Source organism: Grampus griseus (assembly GCF_964374135.1).
Source record: "Grampus griseus genome assembly, chromosome: 8".
Lineage (NCBI taxonomy): Eukaryota > Metazoa > Chordata > Mammalia > Artiodactyla > Delphinidae > Grampus > Grampus griseus.
In genome coordinates this window covers 1168384-1187166 of record NC_139002.1, presented here as the reverse complement: position 1 = coordinate 1187166, position 18783 = coordinate 1168384, and the positions used below count along the sequence as shown (strand labels likewise).

Below are 18783 nucleotides of genomic sequence, written 5' to 3'. Positions count from 1 at the left end.
AAACACACGTGCAGCTAAGAGAGGGTATTAGGTGAAAACAATAGAAACACCATCTGCCAAAGAAAAGAGGAGACCATGTTGTCGTTACCAAGTTTCCTGAAACGAGCCCTGGGTTCCGGGCCAAGGCGGCCCGAGCCCAGCCAAGCCGCCCCTGCGTTTGGGGCTGGTCCCGGCGAGTGAGGCAGAGTAGTGCCCTGCATGAGTTCACTCGCTCGACGGTGCCCGCCCTCGCCCACCCTCCCTTCCCCCGCCACCCAGGTGGTTCCCAGGTGGTTCTCAGGCAACCATGGGTGTGGGACGTCCTGCAGGTGGCTCAGGGCCCTCAGGGACATGAGCCCTCCCTCGAAGGTTTCGTGACTATGCTGAGGAGTTAAATCCACTTCAAAAACAGGCAGCCGATACTCCGTGAATGTTAGGTCGCTGGGCTGCGGCCCACTGCCCACCCACCCATGCACCCAGGAGTGGGCTCTCCATGGCCCGCAGACCCATCCCATGAGTCTAAGTGGAGTAGGGGCTATTAGCGGTTAAAAGTAAACACCTGTTCAGCGGGCTCAGGCCCTTCCTCTGCCTCCACAGGGGAGGAAAATTGTGCTTCCAACGCTCAGGAGTGTGAGTGGAGACCGGCGGAGGGCCGGCCCCGTCGGGAAGCCAGGGAGACAGGCACCTCTCCTCCTGGCTGAGGGCCGCACACGGTTCCTTGTCTGGGGCGGCCGGGCGGCCGGACATGAGGCCGGCTTGCTCTTCGCGCCCCCAGTTTAGGGAGAAGGGAGGTTTTACTTCCCACTCGGTGTGTAAATCGCATGGTTTCCAAAGCAGTGTGTGCTCAGGTATCCTGCCCTCGGGGTCCAGATCATCTCTGCCCCCTTCCTTAAACCCCTCTGCTAATCCAGAGTCCCCCAGCCAGGGGCAGGGAGGAGCCCTGGGACCGCCCGGGCCCCTCCTCTCTCCTCCTGGCCCACCTGCTCCCTCGAGCCCCTGAGGCCTGTGGTTCTCATGGCTCTGGGTTGGGGGCTCCTGCTTCCCCAGTCCCAGCCCAGGCGAGGGGCCCGGAGCCCAGTGGGCGTTGGGGAGGTGCCGTGTGGTCTATACCCTGTGCTGGGTGGAGGGCCCACCTCCTTCCTTGCGCTGGGACAAGAGCCGGGGAGGGCGCTCTGCTCCCTCCACGAGGTTGAGGTATGGGGAGAGCAACCCTCTGGCAGCATGACTCCCCGCGCACAGGGCTGGCCGCCTGCCGGGAGCACAGACAGCCTTACGCTCCGCAAGCAGGAGCCAGAGGAAAGCCGGCCGGAGGGGCTGCATCTCCTCGGAGCAGCTCGTTCCTGATGCCGGGGGTGGGGGCTGCTTGCCGTCTTTCGCAGTCCCTGGCCAGGTGTCCTGTGTGGTCGTGGGGCCTCGAGGGGGAGCTGGGGAGCCCTCTGCTGGACTGCTGGGGTCTTTCGCCCCCTCCCAGCCTGGCATCACTCCCGGGCTTGGGGCCCATGGTGTCTGCCCCGGCCGGCCCTGCCAGGGCAGATGGAACAGAACAACAGGTCTGGGGTTTCTGTGCTTTAGGGTCTCCGTCCTTTGTCCTGGCATCAGGCTGGTCTCTCTGAAGGCCCCAGAGTAGAAAGGAGGGTGACGGCGATTCCACAGGAGTCCGCCTCGGAGGGACCACCCGCGTGGGGAGCACAGGTGGCCAGGAGCAGGTCTGAGAAGGGGGCTCCTGTGACGGGGAGAAGAATGGGGGAGGCGTGAGGGAGCCGCTGGATCCTGGGCCCCTGAAGCGTCACCCAGGGGCTCCGCAGAACCCACCCCCGGGTCCCACTGAGAGGCCAGGAGCGGGAGAGGCAGGGAGTGATGCTCTGTCCCGACACAGTCTCAGTGGCAGCGACTGAGGTGATTTTCTAAGTTCAGGGGACAAGATAAGCAGACCCCCTGCGGTCCCCTGTGGGCAGGGCCATTGCCCAGGTGATACAGAAGCTTCAGCCTGACTCCAAGGCCAGAGGACAGAGGTGTGTCCCACTGTCTGAGCTCCCACCTCTGATGAGATCACAGAGAAGCTCATAGAAAATTCCTGGCTTTGCCAATCACCTGGCACAATTCACTTCAGCTTTACTCCACCTCATTCCTTTGCCTCTAAAACACAGATGGAGCCTGTGACCTACAGCAATACAGGGTTTTAACCAAATAAAGGGACTTCTCCGGAGGTCCAGTGGTTAGGACTCTGCGCTTCCACTGCAGGGGGCATAGATTCGATCCCTGGATCCTGCATGCTGCGTGGCTTGGCCAAAAAGAATCAAACAAATAAAAATAGCAACACTTAGGCAGGACTTATTATGTGCCAGACTGTTCCTGGTGCCTCAACAACCCATTCTGCAGATGAAGAAACTGAGGCCTACAGAAAGAAAGGTCAAACCGAGGAAAGTGGTAGCTTGGGAGTCAGGCAAGGCTCCTCGGTCCACGCTTTCACCAGGACGGAGGAGGCACCTGCAGGAGACAGAGCCTGGGCGGGTCCACACAGCAGCGCCTCATAAGGGGACCGGCTGGTGGCCAGGATAACAGTGGTGATGACAGGGAGCTGTCACCAGGCGGTGCCTGGAAGGTGAGGCCTTCCAAGCAGCTGGTGGAAGAACCACCCAGCCACGGGGGGAGGCTGGCTCCTGTCGACTTCAGCTATGCCTCCTCTACTCCACGGGGCATTTGCTCTGACCTTCACGATTAAAGACTAAGAGGAAAAGTCTTGGCAGATTTACTCTGCATCCAAGCTTGGGTGGCCCGCCCAGTGCGTCACCTGCCTGCATCCCCCTACCTGTGTCCTGGGGCTCAGATCTCCACCATGGGGTCAGTGAAGCCTTTTTTCCCCTCGTTCACCAGCACCGGCTTCTCAGTCCGTGTGTGCCAGACCAGGATCTGTGTGTTCAGAGACGTGAGACCACATGGGGCAGGCCCCTGACCTCGCCCTCCCACCCCTGCCCTCTCTCCTTCTGCCCTTGTTCCAGCAAGATTTTCTCCATTGTTCTTTATTTCTACCTACGCCCTCATTCTTGCTTTTTGTACATAGGCTGCATTCAAAATATCTGTTGGAAACAGAAAGTCTACAGCTACAGAAAAGAGACAAACAGGTCTCAAGGTTTCCTCTTGCTTCTCATCCTCCCCTGCATTTCTTGATGGGTCCAGAGGGAGAGAGAGTTCCGGGACCTTCAGCTCAGCTAAGTGACAGCCCAGGCCCTGGCTGGAGAAGTCCAAACTTGAAGCAGCGTGTGTGTGTGTGTGTGTGTGTGTGTGTGTGTGTGTGCATGCATGAACATATGTATACGTGTGCCCGTGTTGTACATACGCACACCCATGTATGTTCCATGCATGCATGTGTGTATGCGTGCATATGCATATGTATGTGTGTGCCCGTGTCTGTGCATGTGTGTGCACACATGGAGGTGTGTCTGGCAGGAGGGTCGTGGAGCCCAGCTGCTTCGAGGTGAGGGAGGGATTCAGTCCTGGGCTCTGTCTCGCCGGTCGCCCCTCCCTGCTCCCCCACCTGCCATCACCGTGGCTCCTGAAGGGCGATAAGCTGCCGTCTTGGGAGGCTGTCTGGGGCCCTATTTCCTTTTCCCTGATCTAGAGGGAGGGCTTTGTGGGCTGGAGAAAGCTTGCATTGCAGCTGTCAGCTCTGCTGAGGGGCTTACCTTGGTGCAGTTGGCCGCCTTGGGCTCCAGGTCACCGAGGGTGACAAGTTCTCGCAGGAGGCTGCTTTCCTGGTAGCCTCCCTTCACGCCGCGGAGCTTGAAGTAGGCCTGGCTTCGCTGCAGAATGAGCCGCAGGTTGACCGCAAACCCCGCCATGTCTATTGCAAACGGCCGGTGGGGGTCGAACACAGTCTTCCAGCCGACCACCTTCCCGGCCCCATTGACCCTCGGGGCCTCGTACCGAAGGCCGCCGACGAAGGCTACGGGCCACACGGACACCCGCCTGGTGCTGCGCATCTACAGAAGGAGAAGGGTCAGGGCGCCTGGGCGGGGATGGGAGTCGGGGCACCCGGGCTGCTCGGGGTGGGCATCTGCGGAGGAGCACGCCTGGGCTGTGGGCAAGGCCACCCCTCCAACCAGCTGATACTCGCCTTGTCACGTGACCTTCCCTCTTTGTCCTTTGCTGCAAAACTTCTGTCTCCCCAATTTAGAGTCTGAAATGACTCCTTCCCTTCCCCCCACACTGTCGTGACTCCCAGACCCGGAGGACACTCAGAGAGTCGACAAGGAACCCCCTTTCTCTGTCCCCCCACTGGAAGCCCTCACGCAGACAGTGCCCGGAAGCCAGGGCTGCGGCCAAGGCCGATCTCCTCCCCCTTCGCCAGCCGGGGCTGAAGGCCGCGCCGGGTCCGCACCCTCCCCGGGCCCCATATACGTCCACGAATCGCGCACCTCCTCGAAAACCTCCAAGCTGTAGGTGTTGTCGTCGTCCGCGAAGTACACGACGCCGGGCTGGCTGGAGTTGCGCGGGAAGGTCTCACGCAGCCAGCGCAGGGCCAGGTTGCGCTGCATGGTGCCCCGCGGGATGCGCGGGTCGCGCGCGTCCCCGCGCAGCTTGTAGTTGCGCGGCGTCTCCACGTGCAGGTGCGTGTAGTTGAGGCCGGTGTCGCGCAGGAGGCGCGCGGTCAGCGGCGTGCGGCGCGGTGCGTCCTCCACCACCAGCCAGTGCAGGTTGGGCACGTGCAGCAGTGTGTTGGCCAAGCGCGTCAGCTCAGCCTTCTGTACCGGGCGGCTGTAGGTGGGCGTCACCACGTGGATGGTGGGCAGCGTGTCGGACCAGGGCGGGGGCCGCGTGTACACGTACTCGGTGCGCACCACCTCCACGATGTCGCGGTCGGACATGCAGTACTCCCTGGGGTCCACGCCGGGTGGCGCCTCGCGTCGGGGATCGCTGCCGTCATCTGCGGGTTGGAGGGGGGGCGGTGTGGGCAGCTCCGCAGCAAGTACCTCGGCCCCCCCGCCCCATGCAGCTCTCCTCTGCTCCACCCGCGGGAACGTCAGCGCATCCCTGCCTGGGGCCCTGTGGGCTGAAGTTGGCGGTCAAGGCTGCTTGCCTGACATCCTCCCCTGGGTTCTGCTAGTTGTGACTCCCGAGATGACACAGAAATAACCTCTCCCTCCTTCTCGCATTTGACAGCTCTGTAGCTATTTGACGGCAACTGGCCAAATTCCAAGATTGCATCCGCGGTTCGGGTTTTATGTGACAAAGTGTCCTCTCCTTACCACCCTATACCCTTCACACCTGGCCAGAGCTGACTGCACTGCCTCGCACCGGCTGGGGCTGCAGAGCCCCGGGCACTGCCTCCCATGCCGGAGGGCAGCGTTAGTGCTGTCGTGGCTACAGCACACCGTGGACCCGGGAGTCTGCGGTTACCTCGCCCCGATTTTTCACAAACCCTGGAGTCAGTAACCCCGGGGCTTACTGAATCTTGGTGCAGAGTATCTGATACTTAACTACTGCATTTTCTTCTAGGGTGTTGCCCATAGCTGGCAAGATAATTCTGAACCCTGTGCCTGTCATCGCTGACTTTATTCTCACATTTGTGCAAAGGGGCAGAGGGTGGAGACCCATCTCAGCTCTTCTGGGGTTTGGTGTCTGTCTCCTAATCTGCACTTTCCGGTCACACTCTTTCAGCCACCTGGAACCCTACCTGCCCCACACCCAGCCATGTGTGCCCATGTGTCCCCAAGGACCCCAGGAGAGGTGTGTGTGAAACCTGGCAGAGGCCTGGCCTCTGTGACACACTCACAGGGATGAGAGCCCCTCTCTCCGGAAAGCACCCTGCGCCCGCTGGGGCGGCTCTAATGACCAAGCTCTCTCTTGCATCCTGGACATTCTCCCCATGGGCAAAGCCAGCAGTCCTCTCATGAGGGGAAATCAGCCTATGGGTATTCTTTTTTTTTTTTTTTTAAATGGTGTTGATTCATATCTTTTTAAAAAAAATTTTACTTTAAAAAAATTTATTTATTTAGGCTGCGTTGGGTCTTTGTTGCTGGACGCGGGCTTTCTCTAGTTGCAGTGAGCGGGGGCTACCCTTCATTGTGATGTGTGGGCTTCTCATTGTGGTGGCTTCTCTTGTTGCCTAGCATGGGCTCTAGGGTGCTCAGGCTTCACTAGTTGTGGCATGCGGGCTCAGTGGTTGTGGCTTGCGGGCTCTAGAGCGCAGGCTCAGTGGTTGTGGTGCACGGGCTTAGTTGCTCCGCGGCATGTGGGATCTTCCCGGACCAGGGCTCGAACCCATGTCCCCTGCATTGGCAGGCGGATTCGTAACCACTGCGCCACCAGGGAAGCCCCCACGGGTATGCTTGTTCTTAAAGAGTCCCTTCTCTCTGAGGTGTGTCTTCCTGTTTGAAAGGCTGTGGGCCCCTCACTGCTCTCACACCATCTCAGCAGGAGGTGGCAAGCGTCAGAGGACTGACCTAGGGATCTGAGTGCCTGGGCTCAGACCCTGCGCCACTCTGTACTAACCATACGGCTGTGAGCAGGGTGCTTGGCTTCTGGTGCCTCAGTTTTAGAAACTGCAAAATGGAGCCAATACCTGCATCTCCTTTATCGAGTTGCATGTGGGTTAAAGGGCTCGTAACTCTGCCCCGAGGCTCACCATCCCTGGTAAGCGGCCCTGTTCCTCATGGCTTCTTGCAACTATGGAAAGGATGGCGTGAGTGGTTACCTGCAGGGGGCAAAGTGGGGTCCAGCCAGCTGCCGCCCCCTCCCTCCTTCCCATGGTTCTTGTTAGCCTGGGTGCTGGCGTGGGGTTGGACGCTGGGCACCGAGGGGCGGGGACACACGTGCTCCCGCCTCTCAGGGAGCTCCCAAAGGCCAACCAGACACCCACGACGAGACACACAGGGGTAGTGGGAGCCTGCGCCTGGGCCGTGGGTGCAGGGTCGGGAGACTAGCGCAGATGCAGGTAGCCAAGAGCACTTGCAGGAGGAGTTTTGGGTCAGACTGTGAAAGACAACAAGCTTGAGGAGAGCAGCTTCTGACCAAGGTATAAGTAAAGTTTAGTTTATCCTGCCGTGAGTAAAGTTTTGGAAACCAAGGCCTGGGAAGGACACTGAGAGTCCCTCTCCCTCCCTGTCCCTTTCTGCCACTCAAATCACCCCCCCCCTCCCCGCCGGCGGGTCTGTGCCCTGGTACAATTCTCCGTGCCTACGACAGGGCTGGGTCAGGGCTTCTGCCGCCTTTGGGTCCTAAGGCCTCCCTAACTTCCTTTGCTGCTGCCTTCGTTCTGTCTGTCTTGGCTGCTCTGGGGAGAGTGGATGCCAGTTCCCTGTCCTCAGGCAGGAAGGGCAGTGCTGAGTGAAGCAGCCTGGCGTCTCTGACCCCAGAGCCCTGCCGAGAATGGAAGCCACGTGGTATTATGTCCCTTTACATGTGGTAAATGTAGTGATGTGCTGTTGGGTGACAACTCTAAAATGATAAGCGCCAGGGACTTCCCTGGCGGTCCAGGGGTTAGGGCTCGCACTTGCACTGCCAGGCCCCGGGTTCAATCCCTGGTCGGGGAACTAAGATCCCACAGGCCCAGCAGCATGGCCACAAAAAAAAAAAAACAAAAAAAAAACCCCACAAAAGTAAGCACCAAGGAGAGGTGCTGGATTGGGAGGACAGCTCCAGGTGCCCCAGCAGGCAGTGGGCACTTAGCCATCTCCAGCCTGGCCCTTCCTCACGGAAGCCTCAGGACCCACCGGGGCTGAGCAGGCCCCAATGTGTAACTGTGGAGCAGCCCAGCTTCAGACTGTGGCTCTTGGCCCTGCCTGCACCCGAATCACTGATTCCCAGCATCCCCCCCACCCACCCCAGTCCTGTCAGCTTTCTCCCTGGGACGTGCCTGGGCACCTCTGTGTTTCATCAGGCTCCCCGGGCTCCCATGGGAGAAGGGATCGAACAGAAAGGGGGGGAGTGTGGGACTGGAGACTGGCCATGAGGGGCAGGCGCGGGGGGATGCGCACGTGTACGGGTTTGGGGCATAGGGGGCCCTGGTGTGAGAGGGAAAAGCTCTGGGCTGGGAGCCAGACGAAGCCAGTTCTAACCCGGCTCCGGGGGACTTGCCTCTGTCCAGCCTGTTTTCAGCAGGATCAGGGCTGGATCAGGGCTTCCTGATCAGGAAAAGAGGAGCGAACAACACACTCGCCCTGAAAGGTTTTAAACAACGCAGGCCGGGAATCCTGGCCACCCACCCCTGAGCCCTCCCGGGTGCACGTCCTGGGAACAGGTGCAGAGTTGCCCCGTGAGTCTGTGCCTGTATGTGTGGCATCATCAGAGCCCCAAACGGGCCGAGACCCCCCCGCCCACGAGGGTACGGTCATCAGCCTGGCTCGTCCTCGGTTCCCCAGCTACCGAGCGGGTGAGAGTCAGGACTCCAGAAGCCCTGGCTGTGGTCACCCCATCAGCAAAGCCCGGCAGCTGGGGCCGGGCGGGGGCTCACCCTTGTGTGCGGTGAGCAGGGGCGCGATGGTGCTCTGGTGCCACACGGTGACCAGCAGCGTCCAAGGCAGCACGATGAGGAAAATCGCAAGGATGTCCCGTCTCTTCGGCATCTCCAAGGCTGGCTGGGCCCACAGCTCCTCGTTACCTGAGCGACGGCAGCGGACGGCGGCGAGCACAGGGGAGAAAAGAACAGGAATGGGCCGGGTGGGCCAGGCACGGGGCAGCGGGAAGCTGAATGCTGGCCAGCAGGCCTGACCACGCTCACAACCCACCCATTGCCGAAGCAGGTCTGCGGAGTCCGGCCCTACCGGAGTCTGGTGGGTGCTGCCTTCTGAGGTGGGTCAGGAACCCTGCGGGGTGGACACCTGCAAGAGAGAGCAAAGGTGGCGGCCAGAGACCTGGGCAGAACAGGTCCCCACTGGCCGGCTCGGGACGCACAGCATCGTGTTTTCAGGGTGGAACCTGGCTTCTGCCAGTCCGTGGGGTGCGGCCAGCCTCTGTCCTCACAGGTGGCGGTGGGTGCTGTCCACTCAGGGTTCAGACACACCTGCCTGGGTTTAACCCCAACTCACTTCTGTGCCTCAGTTTTCTCATCTATGAAATGGGCGCCTTCAGCACCTACTTCCCAAGGCTTCTGGGAATTAAATGCGTTAACACCCGTGGAGCCCGTGGGCTGGCACCAGCTGGACACAGCAAGCGCTCGGAACGAGTCAGCAGCTGTGATGGTCGCAGGCTTGTGCCCAGGTGGTTATTTCACAGCCTGGATTAAGGAGTGGACCCGGACACGATCTATTCTTGCGAAGCCCCCGCGGAGGTAGGGCGGAGGCCGGGCGCTGCAGCTGGGCGTCAGCCAGGAGACGTGCTCCCGGTGGGGCTGCCACGTCCCGGGGAGATGGCACTCAAATGGCAGCAGCAGGGGCTCCGGGAGCTCCAGGAGAGGTGCCTTGTGGGTAGAGTTCCCCTCTGGCCCGGCTGCCCACATGCCAGGAGACAGGCGCTCAGCCTCCGGACCGCCATGGAAACTGTCACATCCCAACGTTCACCTTCCTCCTCACTTCTGAGCTGAGTGCCGTGCAAGATGCAGCTGGGGTCCACAGGGGGAGGCGTGAGGGAGGACAGCCATGGGCGGCCCTGGCCTGTCCCAGTGTGTGGGCCACCCCAGTGCCCAGCACCGGCACACCGAGCCCCCGAGGCCGTTCGCTGCCCACCCAGCCCCCCGCAGACGCACATTCGTCTCCCGCAGAGCTGAGAGCCAGGGCTGAGCAGGATCTGGGCTCCCGTTTTGGAGGCAGTGCGTCCTCCTCCTTGCCTGGTCCTCTCTCTGCCAGCAGTCCCCATGCCTGGTGCAAGAACCGTGTTGTCTTCCAGTGACAGGCACTGCGGTCTCCCGGGGTGGCCCCGCTGCCCCTGCCACCCCTGGCTCCACAGCCTCCTTGGAGTCAGATGGTGCACGGCCTGCCCCCCTGCCACCGGCATTAAACGGTGCAGGCACAGAGCAGGGAATGATCCTGGGGTGCGAGCTGTCTCCTCCACACTCCTTGTCGTGGCCCGAGTAGGTGGGAGCCCAGAGTCCCACCCAGGATGCCTGTCTGCGTCTCCTGTGCTGCGTGAGCTCGTGCTACATCCCCGCCCAGCCCCTTCCCTGCTCCAAGGCCACAGGTAGGGCTGCGAAGGGCTGAGCTAGGGCCTCGGTTTGGCGGGGCTGTCTCAGGCCACGTGATGGGGGTCAGAGGCGCTTCCAGTAGGGCTGGCTGGGAGGTCTCCTCTGGTCCTGTGATCGCCTTGGAGCTTTTCCAGGCATCCTGGTCTTGGGGAGGCTCTGGTTCCGGCGGGGAAGCCATGGGGAGCTGGCCTGCCCTGGCACTCAGGCAGCTGCGCTGGGGCAGCCTCCAGCCTCCGGCACCTGCCCCTCCCTCGGCCGCCCGGGCTGCAGTTTGAGCAAAGAACAGCTGGTGGGGAGCATTTGTGGGGCCAGAGATGCACTTGACACTCCACATTCAGTCTTCCCAAAGCCTGGGCTGCAGGCGCTGCCCTCGACCCCTTCCACCTGGAGTTTGCAGAGGCCGTGAGGGTCCGCATCTTGTCCAAGTCACCGTCGGCATGCAGTGGGGCCAGACCTGAATCCGGGCCCTTTGGGTCTGAGCTGCATCAGGAGCTCGGGAAGGAGGGTCAGGCCCCAGAGCCCCTTCCGGGAGGCGCCCTGCAGGGCCCAGCACCCCCCTGGGGGGAGCAGGAGGGGTACCAGGAGAGGAAGGGGGGCCGTGGACGCCAGGGCCTTGGAGGGAGGCTCTGATCCCATCCGCTCTATCTGGTCAAAACTTCTATGAAAGGAAGGGGGTGGGGCGGGCAGAAAATCTCTAAAAATAAACTTAGCCATAAACCCAGTTGTGCATTAATTACTCTGGAAGCCATTACGGCTTGCAAACCCCATAACTTTAATGGAGGCTATTATAAGCATAGCAGCAAAATCAGGGAGCGAATTACCAGGCGGTTATGAAGCAGAGCAGGGAGAGCCCCCAGCCTTGGAGAGCACCAGCTGGCCAGCAGGGGGCGGGTCTGAGGGAAATGGGGCCTGGGCTTGGGCGTCAGGGAGCAGAGGCCTGGGGGGACCTGGGCTGGGAGCAGCGGAAGCTACCCCAGACCCAGAGGCCCAAGTGTGAGACGGGGCTGCAAGGATGACCACTGGCCTCGGCCCACTTTTCCCGCCTGGCCCTGGAGGGGTGGCGGGCAGCCTGCCTCTGGTCCAGGCTCAAGCAGCCGCAGACCCAGGGCCGCCCTGGGCCCTCGGTGGCCACGGGCAGAGGAGTCAGTGCAAAGATGGAGGAGGGGCTCGGCCGCACCCGGAGCCAGGAGGAGGGGTGCGGCAGGGAGACTGCGGTGCTTGAAGCGAGGTCCTGCCGGCGAGAGCGAGGGTGGGGCCCGGTGTCCGCCGAGGCCAGGACTCCCCACCAGCCACCGCAGTTCGTGTCCGTGACTGGCCCCCGCCGCCCAGCCCCTCAGCAAGTGCAGACGGGGGGCCTCGGCTGGACACAGACAAGGCTGCGCCGAGGGGCGTGTGAGCCCCATGGGACGGCACAGGGGACGTGAGGGGGCGGGACAGTGCTCTGGCTGCTGACCCCGGGGCCCCTGCTTGTCCTCCTCGGCCTCCACCCTCATCTCCACACACAGGGCTGGACTGGGAGGTTCTTATGAAGTTTCAGTTCTGCCATTTTAGCACCTTGAAGTTAAGACAGGGCTCTGGTGGGAAAACGGGGTCGGGTGGCATTCAAGGCCAAAGTCAAAGCAAGAGGCCAGTGTAACAGCTGATTCATGGGCCAAGCAGCCCTGGAGACTGGCCACATCTGGGGAGACCTAGTTATAGGAATTTGCCTATGGGTTTTAGGGTGTCATGGGTTGTGAGAACCAGGGGGTGTCTGGGACCCAGATGGGGGGCTCCGATGTGTCCAAGGCTGGGCTGTAGCCGGGCAGGCTGGACAGGAGAGGCTGGGCCTGGGGAGGCAGGGCCAGGGCAAGGTTGGCTTCCAGGCTGGACGATTCCAAATGCATGGATAGGCTGCCTCCTGAGCTGCAGGATTCAGACGAAAACCTCACCCGCGTCCCAGTACCTGCGGAGGAGGCTGGTTTAATTCCATTCAGCAAATATTAGTTCAGCATCGGTGGTGGGCAAGGCCCTTCTGGATTCCCTGGACCACACGGCAGCAGGGAAAGGGGCTTCACACGGCTCCGTCCCATCCCTCAGGGAGGTGCTCCGGAGATGGCGTGTGCATGTGTGTGGCGGAGGTCAGTTTCACACAGACCACTCCAGCCCTCGCCTCTGGAGCAGGATAGGAGCCGTGGTGCCCATAAGCCCGGGACGGTGGCGGTCACAGGAGGCCGCGGGGTGAAGAGTCCTTCGAGGTGATGCGGACACTGCACGTGTCCCGACAACTGCACGATCAGCGGTCCTGTCCCCGACCACACGCTCTTCACTGGCCAGCGTGGCACTGCCCGCTTGGGAAGCGGGGCTGAGGCCTGTCCTGGGAGTTCGCCACCCTCTGGGAGTCGCCCCGCTGGGCACACCGCCTTTGGCCTCAGCGACGACTTCTCGGAAGTGATCCAAGACCTTGGGACACTCGGTGAGGAACCTGCGCCGCATCCTTTAGAATTGTTATGTTTCCCACCAATCTTCACCTCATTTGGAGAACGTTTTCCCTAGACTCGCCTCATGGAATCTTCTGAGAGCATTCAGCTTAGTTTTCCTAGGAACGACACATTTCTTTCTTTCCAGCTCGTGTTTCTTGGTTTATGTCATATTCCGTGATGATGAGAACAAGCAGAAACTGTTGCAAACAGGCTGGGAACCAACATTATGGACACTTGGATCACTGACCGCCAGAGGGGACCCCCAGCCCCCTGAGGACATCAGTCCTGAGTCACTGGAGGAGAGGTGGTGAGGAGAGCACTGCCGTGCCCGGGAGGAAAGAAACGGGCCCGACACCGGGAGCCTGAGTCCCGCTGGGGCCGAGCAGATGTCAGGGCCCGGGTTATGGGGGGCCGGGTGGTGGTGTGAGAGGACGGGCGGGGGTGCCAGGGGCTGCAGGAAGCAGGACACGGGGAGGGGTTAACAGCAGACAGCAGGCGGGTGCAGTTAGGGCTCCAGTTCTACCCTCCAGCCCCAGACAGTGCCCGGGAGGGAGGCTGGACGCCGTCCCCGAGAACTGCAGGGGCCCTAATGGGATCAAGGGATTAGTATTGATCCTGCGGCCGCTGCTCAGGACAAGCCAGATGCCAGAGCTAATCAGCTCCTGTCCAGTCAATCCACACTCCATTAACTGGCCCCAGGCCTCTCCTCCCTGGCCACTGCACCCACACCGGCTCCACGGGGGAGGGGGCAGGACACGGGGGCCTCTCCACCCACCATCTCTGTCCACTTCCTGCTCCTGTCCCCACCACCCGCAGGGGACTGGACACAGAGGGGTCCACAGCTCCTTCCACCCACGAGGAGGGCGTGATGCCCAGGAGGGCTCAGGGTTGGCCCTGCAGCTCACAGCCCTGCCCTGGGCAGGTGGGATTCATTTCTTCATAAAGCCGGTCCTTTATCTCCACAGCAGCCTGTGGGGCAGGCAGGGAGGTTTCATACCCATTGTACACGCGAGGAAACCGAGGCTTGGAAGGGCCCAAGGTCCTGGAGTCAGCGGAGCTGCTCACATCCAGGTGCCCCATGCACAATGCCCCCTGCCTGCAGGCCGGCCCCCCTAGGGCCACCCCAGGAAGGGGCTCCCCAGCGGGCTTTCACGGTGGGGGCTGAGAAGGAGGGGTTCTCGCCAGGAGGCCAGGCCCCGCTGGGGCAGAAGGACGTCGGCTCGGCTCGGGCAGAACAGCTGTGGGTTTCTTTCGCCCGAGAGTCAGGAAACACAGCTCATCGGTCGTCTGTCTGAGGTGGCTCCCTCGTTTTCTTTCTTGGTTTTTCAGATATAGCCTTGGGATCAGGTTTGGATTCTTAGTAAAGAGTGAAAATGGGGGTCTGGTCTGCATGGTCCCCCCTGCATCACTGCAGGAATTTGAACGGAACAAGCTATCAGCACCCGTGGGTTTACTGGAGTTCCCAAATCAGCGGCGTGGTCTTTGGGCAGAAGGGCGTCCACTCGTCCCACAGCCTCCCTGCAGGAGGGCTTCACCTCGGGGGTTTCCTGCTGCTGCTCTGGGCTGGGCCCGGAGCACACGGGTGACCCGCGGCTTGGCTCAAGGTGGGGACAGCGACCAGAGGGACACAGACCGGATGGAGAACTGCACCGTCTGACAGTGGCCGGCTGGGCCGAACGCCCCCTGTGAAGAGCCACCACGCAGAGGGTCTTGGGGTGGCCGTGCAGGGCTGGGCGGGGAGGGCACCCAGCAGCGAGGTGCTGACGGGAGCCCTGGGCAGGCGGGCAGAGAGTGGCACGGCCGCGGTCCTCCCCTGGTGGTGGGGGGGCAGTGAGGGCAGGCCCGGCTCTGCCATCTGTGGACTGGGGAGCGGCCCCTGCATGGAGTCCAGCTTCTGGCCCTCGGCTTGGCCTGGGGTTGGGGGAGGCTTGGTCTTGGCAGGAGCTGCCTCCCCGACCCCCTCTTCCCCCTTCCTCCCTGTATCTCTGTCCCTGCCCCCTTTTGGCAACCACGCCAGCTTTTAAGAGAACGTCACTGTCCCCAAGACAAGCACCCCTGTGTTCTCCCGCGGCCGACCTGTGGTCACGTGCTTACAGCTCTAACCACCCAGTTCTCTTCCATCTCCACCTTCCGTGGGTCAGGAGCCCAGCCGACGTGCGGGGTCCCCTGCGCAGGGGCTCCTGGAGGGCTGAACAGGCGCGCTTGCTTCCACGCCCGGGGTTGGGGGGCGGCAGAGGCCACTGCCCCAAAGTCACAGGACCGTGGGCGGCACTGCCCTCGGCTCCCTGCCCCGTGTCCTCGGCCAACACGGTCACCCACGCCCTGGGACAGCAGGGAGGGCACCTGGGGCAAGTCTGCCGCCGGGACGCGTCCTCCAGGACACTGTGAGACCGCAGGAGGGACAGCCCATCACCTTGACCACGTTCTCCTGGTCACAGGCGTGTCCACACTGAAGGCGTGGACAGCGGGCGTCAGAGGTTACGGGGACACCTTAGGGCCTGTCCAGCACAGCAGGGAGGCCAGGTCACTTCCCGACCCCAGCTCCCGTCTGGCCACGCAGCCGGCACACCCGAGGGGCTCCCCGTGGCCTCCCCCTCTCCCTGCCCGCTCTGGTCTCAGTCTCCTCCTCCAGCCTGGAGCTGTTCTGTGTCTGGAATGTTCCATGGACACCTTAAACACAAAAGAGACCCCACCGTCGTCTTCCTCCCAGAGCAGCTCCATCTTCCTCCTCGTCTCGGCGGCCAGCACAGAAACCCCGGGCCGTTCCCACTGCTCCCCGCATCCGCCGGGCCGTGCCCGGATGCTGGTCCAGGCCTGCTCTTTCCTCCACGGCCTCCCATCGAGATCTGTCTGCACAGCCCACCTCACTGCCTGGCCCGCCCCCCTGACGTGCCCTCCCCAAGACCTCCTGAGTCCCCCTCCGTGGCATCTGAGGCGCTCGGCTGTGCTGCCTCACCCCCCACTAACTGCATCCTCTCTGCTTCCCTTCCACCTCCTGCCACCACCGTCCCTGACCCCACGTCCAGCCCGGCGCCTTCCCTCCCTGCAGCGCTCGTGAGAGCTCTGGACACTGGCAGACCTGCCTTGGTCCATCGGACGGTAACTCCCCTCCCACCCCGAGGTCTGAGCCAGCCCCAAGGCCGAGTCCAGAGACCCAAAAAGCAAGCCAGCCCGGCCCTCACGGCCAGCATCCCCTCATGTCCTTCCTCCCTGTGGCCTCTGACCCCCGCTGCCCCCTTTGCCAGGCCTCTGCCATGGCCCAGCGTGGGGGCCTGTGTGTCCCTGGGCCCGCTGGCTGCCACGGGGTCCTTGCCCTGTGGAGCCCCGAGTACCAGCTTCGTCACTGTGCCCCCACCCCCTGCCCGCTTGACTCCACCCGACTGGCCCGACGGCAGCGGCCGTGGCACCTGCTCTCCCTCCTCCTGGACGTGGAACTTGTAGTTTCACTCAGGAGTGTGGCTGGGGCCGAGTCCATCCTGCGAGCTCCACGGGGCCACCCTCTCTGGGTGACGTCACAGGGCTGCCCGTTCACGGCTTCACACACGTGTGCATGCATGTGTGCTCGTGGCCAGCACCCTATCTGAATGAGTGCACACGTATCTGTGGGCCCACGCGTGGGTCTCCAGTCAGCCAAAGATGAGCTCTCGAGCTGACCCAGCTGGGCTTCTTTGTGCCCGCAGCACGATCCCGGGGAGCAGAGGGCTCCACTCGCGGCTCCTGGGACCGTCTCCCTGCCCCCCGGCCTGCCCCCCGTCCTCCCGTGCCACAGCTAAGCAGCACCGGCAGGTAGGCCGCCCTGGCACAGGCCGAGGCCCCGCCCGATTCCAACATGGTCACAGCAAACGCCCTGGACTGAACACGCCAACCTTTCCCGCCAGCGCCCAGCTTGCTGCGTCGCCCAGCATCCTGTGAGGGGTGGGGCAGCTTGGGACACAGTGACACCCACCGGATCAGGCCAGTGCCTGTGGCGGCAGGAGCCGAGGGCTCCGCAGGTTCTGATACGAGACAGACGGCGGGGCTGGCGCACCGGACGAGCAAAGCCAACAGCTTCTAGTGGACCAGGGCGGCAAGAGCCACCGGGCGGCTGGGCGGGCCTCCCCTCCTGACCGGCCGCCAGCACGGGTGGGAGCGGTGCGCTCCCTGCCGAGGCTGAGGACACCAGAGCTCAGAAGACGGTGGGGCCCTTGCACCCTGGGCTCCGGGAGCTGGGGTGGTGCAACCGGGTCTCCTTGACCCCCCTCCACTGGGGAGGCCCAGGGAGGCTGAGAAGGGCCCAGGGCTGCACTGCCTGGGGGGTATGGAGTGCTGGCTGCAAGGACGGTCCACAGCGTGGAGCCTGGCACAGGTCCTGGGGACCCTGGCTGGCCAGTGAGCAGGGCATGTGGTCTCAGCAAGGCCAGGGGACCAGAACTAAGCAGGCTGGGTAACCTGGAGGTTCTGGCCCTGGAACTGAGGGTGTGACGCCCGGCTGGGCCAGGACGGCTGTGCAGGGCCGTGGGCGAGGCTGGGATTCGGATGCCCTGGAGGGGTGTGAGCGGCCGAAGGCAGTCTGTCCCCACTGCACCGTCCCCTGCCCCCGGGCTGTGCAGCCTCCATTTCCTCTGGTGCTGATGGCGAGCGGTTTGGGGTGGGGTGCTGACCGGGGGAGACCACCTGGAGCTCTGCGCCCCCGGCCATATCCCTCCCCCTTCGCAAGCTTTCCCAGGCCTGAGCATTCAGCGTCCACACAGCGAACGGCCAGCCCGCATCCTGCGAGAGCTTGTCGGTTTTCGTGTCTGTCCGCAGCCCCCAAGCCACGGACTCCTCTGGATCCACCCCAGGCCCGGGCCAGACACGGAGCAGGGGCTGCACCAGTGTCCCTGCGACTGAGTCCCTTCTCGGCGACTCTTACCAGGCCACTCTGCGATCAAATGAGGGGTCCATGGAAAACACTATCACGGCGCCTGGCCCACAGGGAGCACCACGAATGCTGGGCGACGTCAACTGTAATAGAAATTATAGCAGCAACCATGTTGTTTGAATCCAGCCGAGTCCAAGTGTCTGGAAGAGAAAGGGAAGCCAGGGCACCTCAGCTCCCCCCGGGTCAGCACTGACCGGCCTCTGGGCAGTTCTTCTAGCAGATTCCTCCCTCCCAAGGACAAGGCTGTGCTGAGGAGGGTGGTCCATGGGGCGTGGGCTCCGCGGCGGTGTGATGAGCGGGATGTCCGGGCTCCTGGCCGCGGGCTGCCTGCCGTGGGCTCACGCAGCTCCCTGGGTGGGCACCGCTTTTCTGTTCCTCTTTTACACATTTGGAAACTGAGCTGGGCCTGCCCTGGTGTTGGGACACCTTCCTGTCCCCCCGCATTAGTCCTGTGTCCCTGCCCAACCTCCAAGATTCGCACCCAGGGCAGGACCGGGGATTTCGGAAGGTCAGGGGTCCCCCGTCTCTCCTCCTGTCTCCAGAGCTGTCAGAGCTGCGGTTCTCCTCCTTCGGGCTGAGCTTGGGGGTGTGGGACCATCGACCCCGAGCTGCCCGTTTCATGCCCTTTCCCCCTGGAAGCAGGTGAGCGCTCCCGGAAAGCTGCTCTCACCACCTCTGTTTCCTGTTACTCCTGCCGGGTCCCTCGTCCCCCCACCCCTGCGTGTCAGCTGCTCCCACTGCCTGATGAGAGACAGTTCAGGGAAAGTGTTGCAGGAGGTGCAGGGGGTCCAGCCCAAGAAGGCCTGTGAGCCCGAGTGGGCAGCACGTGCTCCCCCTGAGAGGCATGACGGATGGAGGGTCCCTAAGCTCGGCCCCCAGACGGTAGATCCCGCCGACACTCTGTCTGTTTTACAGGCCGTGCACTATACAGCCGGCAGCAGGGCAGCACGACGGCTGAGACGGGGCTGAGCACCGCGGAGCTGCGTGCAGAGGGGCTGGCCCTGCACACAGGGCTCCTGGGTCAGCAGGGCTCCCGGCCCAGGGACAGGCTCTGCGAGGAAGGGTCCCGGGTGGGGTTCTGGAGGGAGCAGGGCAGGCGACCCCACCTGGTGCCTCTGCCTGGCATGCTCTTCCCTGGCCGGGCTCCTGCCCCACCTCTGGGCTGGCCAGGCACACCCTCCTGGGGACGGTCATGAGGGCTGGGCTCTAGGGACACGCGTTTAGTACTGGACAGGTGGGGGAAAGCAGGGCTCCATCCTCCCTGCTCCTCATGGCACCTGGTACTCAGAGCACAGAGGCGTCTGCAGCCTCCCGGAGGGAAGGGCAGT

General features: G+C 62.7%; 1 protein-coding gene across 2 annotated transcripts; it reads right to left on the bottom strand.

Moving 5' to 3' along the window:
- Positions 1 to 597: 597 nt before the first annotated feature.
- On the bottom strand, positions 598 to 17530 carry B3GAT1 (beta-1,3-glucuronyltransferase 1). Of its 2 annotated transcripts, none has more exons than XM_082660305.1 (7): positions 17447 to 17530; positions 8706 to 8798; positions 8432 to 8578; positions 4395 to 4903; positions 3663 to 3959; positions 2789 to 2889; positions 598 to 1702 (listed from the first exon to the last, which is right to left on the bottom strand). In XM_082660305.1, exons 2-6 carry the CDS (start codon positions 8707 to 8709, stop codon positions 2803 to 2805), a joined length of 1044 nt encoding a protein of 347 aa, XP_082516431.1. In that variant the 5' UTR covers positions 8710 to 8798; positions 17447 to 17530; the 3' UTR covers positions 598 to 1702; positions 2789 to 2802. The 2 variants fall into 2 exon arrangements, with proteins under 2 accessions (XP_082516431.1, XP_082516432.1); XM_082660306.1 differs by having other exon boundaries at positions 8742 to 8798; positions 17447 to 17527.
- Positions 17531 to 18783: the final 1253 nt, after the last annotated feature.

Bases quoted from the DNA above. Each gene is read 5' to 3' on its own strand.
- B3GAT1 (XM_082660305.1), bottom strand. The intron at 3,960-4,394 runs GTGCGCGATTCG...CTCCTTCTGTAG, and splicing joins GCTTGGAGGTTTTCGAGGAG to ATGCGCAGCACCAGGCGGGT. The intron at 2,890-3,662 runs GTAAGCCCCTCA...CTGAACACACAG, and splicing joins AGGCGGCCAACTGCACCAAG to ATCCTGGTCTGGCACACACG.